Source organism: Mizuhopecten yessoensis, unplaced genomic scaffold, assembly GCF_002113885.1.
Source record: "Mizuhopecten yessoensis strain PY_sf001 unplaced genomic scaffold, ASM211388v2 scaffold6411, whole genome shotgun sequence".
NCBI lineage: Eukaryota > Metazoa > Mollusca > Bivalvia > Pectinida > Pectinidae > Mizuhopecten > Mizuhopecten yessoensis.
The window spans coordinates 219,688-231,098 of record NW_018406536.1 but is presented as its reverse complement, the minus strand read 5'-3'; the positions used below and the strand labels follow the sequence as shown (position 1 = coordinate 231,098).

The following is an 11,411-nucleotide window of genomic DNA, read 5'->3' as shown; positions in this document are numbered from 1 at the left end:
TTTAAAATCATTCTTCTACCAAAGGGATTAATTTAGTCTGGAGCATCCTTTGGTCAAGGGGACTAAATTTTGTATAAACGGTTGGGGGTGGCCCGCCTGGGGCAGAGGGGCATGGCCAATTAAAGCCATCTTCGATTTTTGACATTTAGTGCTATTTCTTAGGAATAACTTGAAGGGTCTTTCTCAAATTTGATATGTAGGTTCCCATTGATCTCTCGTTGTGCATGTGATATTTTGAGACTGATCATAAAAACAAAATGCCAGAAGGAAGACTTTTAAAGGCTTTTATTTATTCTTGATATATATACATATTGAGCATGAAGCTCATCTTACATACAGTCAAGATATAATGTCTGATCAAATGTACAATATTTACAGCTTTAAGAAATATGCATGTATAAAATACAGGATAAGGGAGGAAATCATAAATCATTTCAAGTAAAATTGCTTGCAGGTCTCTAAAATTCTAAAAATGAAGTACAATTTCTAATGTGACTTGGTAAAAGATTCCATGTAAGGGGTCCCTGATATCTAAAAGATTTTCTAAAAATGTTTGTCTTTATGACATGGCAAGTAAAACACATTGGTAGATGATGATCTTGTAGTTCTACCCTGAACATCAGACATATACGTAAAATCATTCAAATTTTGTGGAGCTAAATTATTAAGTATATCTTGTACATAAAAACTACTTGATTGTATAAAATTATTTTGAAAAGTTCACCAATTTAGTTTTTTGAACATATCACGGGAAGGTGTGGAAAAATCACATTTTAAAATAATTCTGGCTGCTCTCTTTTGCAGGCGTTCTAATTTTACAATATTATTCTTTGAACTGTTACCCCAAACAGTTGAGCAATAATCCAGATGTGGGTTAACAAAGCAGTTAAAAAAGGTCATACAAGATGACTGGCTCAAGAAGGGTCTCAACTTTTTCATCTAAAAAAATTGACTTGTTATCTTTATACAGACATTTGTAAATTGAATGTTCCAAGAGAGACAATCATCTATGGACACTCCCAAATGTTTTTCACATTTTACATTTTCAATGTTTATATTGTTGATAACAACGGACAATTCTTCTGTTAATTTACATTTTTCTGTGAAGTAGTAACAAGCATGACTTTTGTTTTAAACAGGTCTTTCTCATATTGCAATGATCGGTTCTATTTCTTTCACATTTAGTACTGTATTAGTAAATATGTGAAATGACAAACTCAATCTAAAGGTTGTCTTTTATACACAGCAGTATTAAGTTTAGATCAAAAGTTACCTCAAGGTGAATTAACTGTTAACATGACATGATCGTACAATGGTGGGCGCAATGATCCTTCTGGGATCTCTTGTTTAAGTCTGTTCAATTCTGAACAAAATTGATCGGTATGGTTTAGCATCACTGATTAGTGCTAGCAGAACAAACCAGTAGTGTGGTAGCGTTATTCGTTTTTAGCTTTCCAAATTTTACAGGTGCTTTTACAGCTTTTGAACCAAGTTTTATCTGCCTACCGTTTGTGTTTTTGCTCTTAAAAAATCAAAGAATGAAATAAAAACAAAAACAAGGAAATCCCTGGAAAACGTAAGATGCGGTAATACAATTATCCTATCACAGTTCGTTCAAATTGATATTTTAATTAATAATTGACTAAAATTTATCAGAAAGTCTAAAAACTTCCTTGTAATGAAGAAAAACATTCAAATGCTATCATAATTTATAATATATTTTCATACTTCTCGACGAAATTCAAATTATAATAAAATGCCACTCGTTTTCCTTTATTATTTTGCTTGAAATATACTAATTTATCTACAACAGTTTTTTTCATTTGAAGAAAAAAAGTGATTTAGCCATCAATACTTTCCATACAAACTTTGAAGGCGATTTGTTTCGATCCCGTTCACACTGTTTGAATGAACCCCGCCATTTATAGTCTATTTGGTTCTCCCCAGTCAGTAGCGTTCAGGGCTAGCGCTATTCATGTTAGTTCACGCTTTTTGTTATGTGGGAGCAATTTCATTTGGGGCCCAGCTGAAAGACGTTGAAAACATGAAACAGCAACTCTCCATTAGAAATACAAGGAAACCTTTCGAGGGGCAATACAAAAAATCGGCCGTTACAGATTATGCTTACACACAACAACCACATCATAGACTTGAAAAACTCGAAAGTGCTTGAAAGGGAGGACAACAACTAGAAAGTCAAAAAAATCATAGAATCCATCTGGGTTAGAAGAGATTGGGATTCGATGAACAGAGACGAAGGGGCCCATCAGATGAGTCATTTTTATGACCCCTTTTTAACATCCGCTTAGGGATGGAATGGGTAAATAGGCTACCCGTCCTCCTGACTGCCTGCATTATTAGAGTGCAATTGGGCGAAATGTCTCTATGCTTTTTGACAGCTGACTTTACTTGATTCGGCTCACTGAGGCTTAGTAAGTTGTTTTTGAGACACCGGTCATTTGCACTCTTTGCTTGCTTGACAAAGGAAACAGACGTTTTCGGAAGCTCGCAAAATCAGCTTTCAATTCCTGCTTGTGTTCAAAACAAACTTAGTCTTTAAGGTCAGCAATAGATACTGTATGACAGAAATGAATTGCATTGAATATATAGCTGTTTCGTTCTTTTAGGACTTAACAGCGATGTTAGGGACCAAAAGGTTAGAACAAGATGGTTCAGCTACCGTTGAAACTGAAGGGAAGGTCAGGTGCGTAAAGCACCTCATCTCTTTCACCCCTAGGTAACTTGAGTAGACTCTACCATACATTCATCTGGATGAGTCCATTATGGTCTACAGTTTTGAGAGGGTTAACTTATGAATTTCCAAATTGAGTGGAAAACTAATTGATTTACGGTGGCAATCAAGGTAACGGCAACCCTCAGGGACCAAACATTGGAGATTCGATCAAGCGCCTGGATTGTAAGACGACTGGAGATGTATGGGACAAAGTCATATAGAAAATAGCTAACTTGTACCATTAAACATTGATTGCCTAATTACGTTTATGAGGTCTGACTGTAAGTCTGTTCGCCTTTCTCTTTAATAGTATTTTTTCCTTATTTTCATTTGTTTTCCTCGCGCTTTGTCAGTCCAGCATTTTTAAATTTCGTTGTTTTCATTTCACACCTAGGAGTTTATGGCACAGTCATACATCGGGATGGATTCCAAAACTGTCTGTAGCTGCTCTATATTTTATAGAGCGTAAATACTGATAAACCCGTGTTGAATGCACAAGCAGTACTTTTGTTTTGATATATATTCTAATATGGGAAAATATTGTTTAACATTCACTGGCGCTAGTTTTGGCTTTTGCTAGCATAGTTTATATTACGCCCAATTTAAAAATGATTGTTTTTGTATTTGATCATTGTTTTTACATTTGATCATTGTTTTTAAATTTGATCATTGTTTTTACATTTGGTCATTGTTTCTATATTTGATCATGGTTTTTATATTTGATCATTGTTTTTACATTTGATCATTATTTTTACATTTGATCTTTGTTTTTACATTTGGTCATCGTTTTTACATTTAATCTTTGTTTTTACATTTGGTCATTGTTTTTATATTTGATCATTGTTTTTATATTTGATCATTGTTTTTACATTTGATCATTGTTTATATATGATCAAGGGGTTGCAGTCACATGGAAGTAGACGCACATTTTCCTAGTTTTAGATGGACTTGATCAAATATTTCAAACTAATATATTTTGTAGATTTTTATTACAAATTTATTACTTTACCACATATGTGTATAATACCTTTATGTGTACACACTTCTCTTGTCATTTGCCTGATAAGGTTACAGAGTACATCTGTACTACCGAAACATCACACGTAAGCACTATTGGTTATGACAAATAACCTATCTACAAATCATACTTACAATCCCGAAAAAAATGTTTAATAGAAATATGATATTTTAGTTTTTACCTAATAATGCATTATACTTGTTTGGTGATAAATAACTAATAAGATCCCATTCATATCCAGTATACTATGTGAACTGTTTGGTGCGGGTTCACGCCATTGGTATTGACCTCCTAGCGGAGTTGATAGTGCACTGGCACCCTTCAAGTAGTCGTCACATGTTACAGGAAGATAAGTCAGGATTTGTGTCAGAGTTGAAGATATCGCTACGATTATAAATCAAGCTCTATATTTAGGCACTTGTACGTAGGCTAAACACGCATTCCGTCTGTTATACTTCCTGGTGATCAAATATATATTTGTGCATAATTTTATTACTTGATTGGTCGTTCGCTTGAGTATATTCTAACTCGCAACGCAATGAACGCTGCGTGTCTTGTTCTGTGTTTGTGTGTAGGATACACAACGGCGGTGCCACTGGACCTTAATAACCAGGTAAAATACCAAAGGAGAATTTCCACCATCTGCATATTATGTTATTGAATTATTATTTAATAAATATTTCAGAAAAAAAATCAGCCATATGTGCGAATCTTGCGAATTCCTCAATATTGTATTGATTAATATACATGCTAATCGTATTGACTGTATACAATTGTATATCTATGTATTGTAAAGCGCTTTAGAGTTGCTTATTGTAGCTAGGTAGGGCGCTATATTAAATGTTGTATATTTATTTATTGATGTGTTAATACAAAAGTTCAATTTTTAATATTGAATTCATTAGGCATTAATGCTGTTTTGTTTAACAATTTATTTTCAGATTGAAGTTAGCGAGTTCGGTGAGACATTTTACTATCACATGCTTTTTAATTTTGAGTTGAATTATGCACTGTTACTCTTTATAATGTACGATTTCCTTAATCATCTCCTCTGAATCTGTATAACACGATTTGACGAAAAATAGATTGGCTTCGGTCCCTAAAAGTTAATTGTATTTGCTGTTTTGTAATGTTGTTAAGCTACCATATCTGGAATTCATTCATCAAATAAACGTAAGTTATATAATGATGTAATTTGATGTGTATTTCGTACTTAATACTTAACAATATATTGCCACTTTTGAGTTTTCCTGATTAACAAGGTCTAGCGCAGTAGAATGCAAAAAAAAAGAATAGGTTTCTATAAGATAAAGAACAGCAATTGGCGAATTCGTAAACGATGACCCAACAGTGCTTTTAGAAATGGAACAATCTCGAAATATTCGTATGTCTGTTGCGGCAGTCGTTGGAAACAAAACATAAATTCTTGTACGAACAATTTTGCTCACACTGTGAGCTATTGCGTGGCGCGGCGTCCGTCGTCCTTTCGTTCGTCAGTACTTTCTTTAAAGCGAAATCACGGTGAAATACATCTTTTTTTTAAATACTGCTTAATTTATATCAATTAAATCTCATGGAAAATGACGGCCGGATTTCACTGAAATATATTAAACAAAACGTACTATTACTTATAGAATACGATATTTCTCAAGCGTCCGACCAACATTTTGAACGGTACTTTTTGGCGTCATTCTGATGAAGCATGCACAACACACCATATCATTGTTAACCTAGAATTCGAAATCGTCACATGATGTTATCGGCGCCATGTTTATTTTCCTCAAATATCGAGTGGTCAAACGTGTCATTTGGAATATGCTTCGAATATGGGGATAACAAGGAAACACATTAAATAAATGAAACATTGTTTTTAACAATATGTCCCTTTAAAGGACTTATTCTCCAGTTTTACTGGGCAGATTTTGATCATATTTGGTACAGATGCTGTCTTACGGTCCTGAACTAGTGTGGTTATTGCTAGACTCCATTCACAATGCATTATGGCCACTTTCGACTTCTTCTCACGTTTACTGGTCAGATTCGGATCAGACGTTGAAAAATATTTGACTCATGGCTCTGAAAAAGTGCTGTTAATTTTCAGCTTGTTTTAAAATCCAATATGGCTGCCAGAGCCTCTGATTGGCTGGTACATTTTTGACCAAGAGTTGAGAAGATGCCCTTCAAAATAAAGTATCAAAACTCTTTATGAACCAATTTAAGAGTGTGTTGGAAGACTTTGACGTATCCTTCTGTTACTGAAAACCAAAAGTCACTTTTTTATTTTTCAATTTTTCAATCTAGTGGACTGCTCGTCCGGGTTATGACAATATAGTCTAAAATAACTGGTCATAAATCTCCTTTTGAAAAGAATTATGGGGTGGAGAAAGTCTATTAGATAGATTTTGAAGATGCTATTAGTTAGATTTGAAAGGCACTATGATACAATGAATTTAAGATATTACTTGGTATAGCGTTGTATACGTGTAAATACGGATAATGTGTCATAGTTTGGGGTTTCAAAGTGCACCAACTTTAAAATATGTAAGTGTTCTTCAGACGATAATAACTGATCTGAAATATTTCGTCTTAGTGCCCTTTTAATCAAACTAATTCCAAGAGAAATCTTCAGGATAAGTCGTGGTGAAGTTTCAATGTGAGAGACGTTTTTGTCAGAACAAATTTGTTATCGAATGTATTAACTATAAAACATTCACAAGCACTAAATAAGCATTTAATATCTATCAGGGGGAATAACGATTAGATAGATAAATGGAATATAATTCTACTTTATAGTGTTAAAGTGTCGTTAGTGGCCCTTACGACCTTAATCGTTACATTCAAGTTCCCAAAAAAATACATCGATCCATAAATGTACACCTTCTGAGGCCTTTTTAATTGTTTTGGGAAAACATATGGGTCGTATCCACCACTGGAAATACACTGATGACAGCTCTTGCTATCGAAAGGTCGCAAGTCTGAGATAGCAGATATGACCCACTTTTCCTACAATAAAGTGCACTAACTTTTTTGTCCTTGTGTGTCAAGATTTAAAACTTATAGGTCGTGAGTGCAACTTATGACATTTTAACAATGAATATATGTAATTTATTTATGTAGAATAACAAAATGTTAGTTCAAAGTTGTATTTCCAAAGCAGGAATTTCATTTGCAAAACATTTTTAAAAATGTCTTTAGTTAATTGTTATTCAATTAAGAGAAAAAAATGATTTACATATAGCACATTTTTAAAATACTATGACGACGATGTATTCTTAAGAAGAGCTCGGGTATTGATCAATTTTCTTATATTCTCCAGTCCTACCCGAGGAGGATTATGAGGTTCCAGACACAGAATTCACAGAAAATACCCAGGATTGGGCTGTCGGAGACGTAAGACATCATATGTAAATAATACGACCATCATGCGACCTCTGATTATTCTGACATCAAGTCTTACCTGATCCTGAACTTTCTGATATTCTGTCTAATATTATCAATGATTATTCCGACACCCTGTCTTATCTTATCCCTGATTAACCCAATACACTTTCTTATCTGACCCCTGCGTATTCCGATATCCCGTCTTATCCAACTCCTTAGTATTCCGATATCCCGTCTTATCCAACCCCTGATTATTCCGATATCCCGTCTTATCCAACCCCGCTTCCACTGTACTGTCCTATAGACGATATATTTTATACTGAAATCTCTCTGGAAACGACATGTGTCCAGTAATTTACAACTTGACATCTGGTTTTAATACTAATTTTATTTCACGGTGTTTAATATTCCCACGGTAAGAACAACAAAATATAGTATATGAGTTTTTTTCTTTTGTAGCAAGACCCACGAACTCTGGCGCAAACATTCTACATATATATTGTTTTGTTATTCTGTTACATAATTGTGATACGAATTCTTTCGATTAATGATACTATATACATATTAATTAATCATGTTAATTGCTTTTTAAGTGGTATTCCTCTTTAACTCTGGTATTGATTTAAGGATGCTTGCTCCCTTCCTATGACACAACATGGTTTCACATTGGTTGAACTGCAAAGTATTATTTGGATCTCATTAATTTATGAAACATCTGTAAATATGCGTTTATAACACTGGAGTATTTCTAATTTATTAGATAATGCAAATATAAAATAACAACAATAAAGGTAGATTATTGTATCACATATATGAGGTAAACAACAGCAGATACCAGCAACTCTAACATGAATATAATGTAGCAGATACACTTATATTATTTCTAACGCAAATCTCAGATATAGTATTTAAGGTACCATATACGCATGAATGTTACAGGTATAATATGTAAGGTAGCCTATACACTTGAATTATTTCTTTGTGTTCACAGAAAAGGAATGCTATAAATACCAATACGTATCACACTGCACTGTGGACAGGAGGGGTAGTTCCCTACGTCATCAGTAGTAGCTACCGTAAGTAGCCAATCACATTTCGTATATACAACATGCAATATACAATATCTCCAAGCTGAATTTTTTTTCTATATTATGAATAATTAAAAGTTGCTAAAAATAACCAAGTTAAAACTCTTTCACTATTTATCAACAACGAAAATTTATGGCATATATTATGCATATTTTATTAGCTGCTTCGATCAGACAAACATACGAAGCGGCAATGCGGGAGATTGAAGAAGACACCAAGGTTCACGGGAAAACCTGTGTTCACTTCGTCCCAAGGACTTCCCAGTCGGATTACATCCAGATTAGTCCGGAAACTGGGTAACACATTGGTCTCATATTACATATTACATATTTCATATTACAACGAAAATAACGTGTAAACGGCTTGATTTTTCGTTTAACGGCAAATCATTCAGAGAACACTTAAACTGGAAATACAAGGGGTTACGCTCATTTACATTCGCTGCACCCCTGGAACATTTCATCAAAAAACTCGAAGGCACGTGATTAACTGTTTGATTGGTTTCATGTTAAAAAAACCCACCTGATCAGTCGCTAGGCTGATGCTTGTCCTTTGAAGATAACACAGCAGCAGAATCGAACAACAATGCTGGGCACTTTTACTGTTAAGCTGTTGCGCGATTATTTTGATGTACATCAATGATTCAGTCTAGACTACTTGTATTATCCGCAAGGAGGCGCGTGCAGAGCGTTCGGTTTTGTTGTGATACATTCCAGAGGTTCAGAGACCGTAAGTTAGCGTCACACCTGATTTCACAGATGGTATATCTTAAGCAATATATGAATGTTTTTTCTTGTGTTATTGATATTTGTTAATAATCCTTCATTTAATTGAAGGAAAAATAATGACGCGAAATAAAAGTAATCTACTCATCCAGCATCGGTCGGTATTGATGGGATGTCATTAGGGGTTGTATAAAAGGCGCAATGGCCATAATGTGCAATACAAGTGATCACTCTGGCTTTCTTCATCGATGAACTCAATCGTTGAAAACAAGCTTCGTTACTTCATATATCTAGTAATTATTTTACCTTGTTGGAAAATTTGTTGCATTTTCTATATAAAAAAGTTTTACCAATTTGCTTGACTAAAAATATTTCAACCACAGTGACACATTGAAGGAGTATCTATAGTTTTACATATCGACCTCACTAGAATAGAATATTTACGTGTTGTCAAACTGTTGACAGGTGCCATTCTCCCGTTGGCCATCACAGAGGACGCGGTGACGTATCCCTAGGACATGGATGCGAGTCTAAAGGAACTGCCATGCACGAGTTTCTGCACGTGCTTGGATTCTTTCACGAACATGAACGCTATGATAGGGATCAATACGTTACAATACATTTGGAAAACGTGATAACACGTAGGTCACATTTCAACAAATATTATACTGTAATTAAGTGCCTTTTTTGCGGTCCCTCATTTTCGCCGATTTGTTTATATTTTTCACAGATTTCAGGTCACTGGGCATGACAAATAAAAGTAAATGACGATTGAAAATCTTTTAATTCGCGGATTGTATTTTTCACTTTAAAAAGTCGTTATTGCGAAACTCCTTTAATGATATACCCTATCCATATGCCACTGCTAGAAATAATACTAAATTATCAGTGTTTGATGTTATGTGACTGTGATTCGACCTGTGGACCTACTAACTCGTAACGGCCTCTAAAACCGAATGAGTTACCTGGTCACTGGTAGCCTCTTGGCTTTTTCCCACTATAATTACATCTAAAACGGAATTAATGGGAAATCCATCAAGATCAGAAAAAAAGTACCGTGAAATTATCTTGCAATTTGCCGTCAGTGGGAGAAGGATCCATAATCCAGTCAAACTAGCAATCACAGACCAGCTTCGAAAAGTCCATTAAGTGATCTCTTTATGTAAGGCAGTCATTCCAGACATGTTTAGTAGACACGAAAATTAGTTTAATGGTGAGTTTTACAAGTGGTCTCTCAAACTATAAACCGGGGCCCGTATACATGAAACCGTTCTAATGCTTACGCATGTATTCTATGCTAAAACCATCTCTCATGCATTTCGCTTAGATCATGTGACATTGTAAAAAAGCCAAGCGTACATATTCAGAATGGTATTCGGTTTCATTAACATTGTGACTTTTTATTCATTTATCAACAGAACAAAGGATTAGGATTGATCCCAGAATCTGCATGGTTTAAGCAAGAAAAACGGTTTCATGAGTTCGAACCATGATGGTCTCTTAATAAAGATGGTCCCTTAAACAGATTTGATTGATTGTAAATCTGTCATTTGCAGATAACCAGAAAGACTATACAAAGGAGACCACTCAGCAGATGAACACACTTGGTGTTTCGTATGACTATGGATCCATAATGCACTATGGAGCATATGCTTTTGCTGCCGACAAATCAAAGCCAACTATGGTTCCGAAATCTCATTCCGCGGTGATTGGACAGCGTCTCGCGCTCAGTAGGAAGGATGTACAAAAAATACAGCTTCTGTACAACTGTGGAGTTGGTAAGCAAATTATATGATATTCCAAAATACAGTATTAAAGCACCTTAAAAAATAAACGAACACAAATGGTTTCCTTGTGTCATTGCCAAGAAATCAATTCTTTATTATTTTTAATCTTGAATAGCTGAACAATAATATATGAAAACAGTTGAATTCGTACATGCACATATAAGTAACAGAAATTAATTATGCATAAACAAATTAATGATGAACAACAGATGATTGATTCATCATTAACAGCTACTGATACATATTTTTCAAAGAAAACATGCCTATTAAAGAAACAAATTATACCGGTATTAACTGGACTTATTGTATAAATGCCAAGCATCATTTGTGTACATACATTGTGCAACGCTTTATATCAAGGATTGATGGATAAAAAAATCGAGAAACCGTAGGTTGATTTTCTGGACTTTTGTATGTGTGCTAATTAAGTTGCTTAAAGATCCATACGGTTATAGGTTTCATTCAAACCTGTACAATAACACTGTACAATAACACTGGAATTATTGTTTTTCTCCCACACAGTTTTATCATAAAACCGATTATAATATTGAACCCGGTGAACAGAATAATACCGTGCGTAAACTTTTTTTCCCTATGTAGATAAAGACAGGTTTACCTTTTCCTTAACAAAAATGGGAATGCACATGGAAAATCCCCCCCCCCCCCCCCCCCCCCAA

General features: G+C 34.6%; 1 protein-coding gene across 1 annotated transcript in view; it reads left to right on the top strand.

The window, feature by feature from the left end:
- The first annotated feature begins 4,178 nt into the window (after window positions 1-4,178).
- LOC110452104 (high choriolytic enzyme 2-like) overlaps window positions 4,179-11,411 on the top strand; it is a 14,303-nt gene continuing 7,070 nt past the window's right edge. The window contains exons 1-7 of the mRNA XM_021500426.1: window positions 4,179-4,365; window positions 4,694-4,712; window positions 7,069-7,142; window positions 8,125-8,209; window positions 8,383-8,518; window positions 9,413-9,588; window positions 10,504-10,725. Of these exons, the coding sequence (XP_021356101.1) occupies window positions 4,291-4,365; window positions 4,694-4,712; window positions 7,069-7,142; window positions 8,125-8,209; window positions 8,383-8,518; window positions 9,413-9,588; window positions 10,504-10,725 (787 nt within the window). The 5' untranslated portion in view covers window positions 4,179-4,290. The remainder of the gene's footprint in view (window positions 4,366-4,693; window positions 4,713-7,068; window positions 7,143-8,124; window positions 8,210-8,382; window positions 8,519-9,412; window positions 9,589-10,503; window positions 10,726-11,411) is intronic.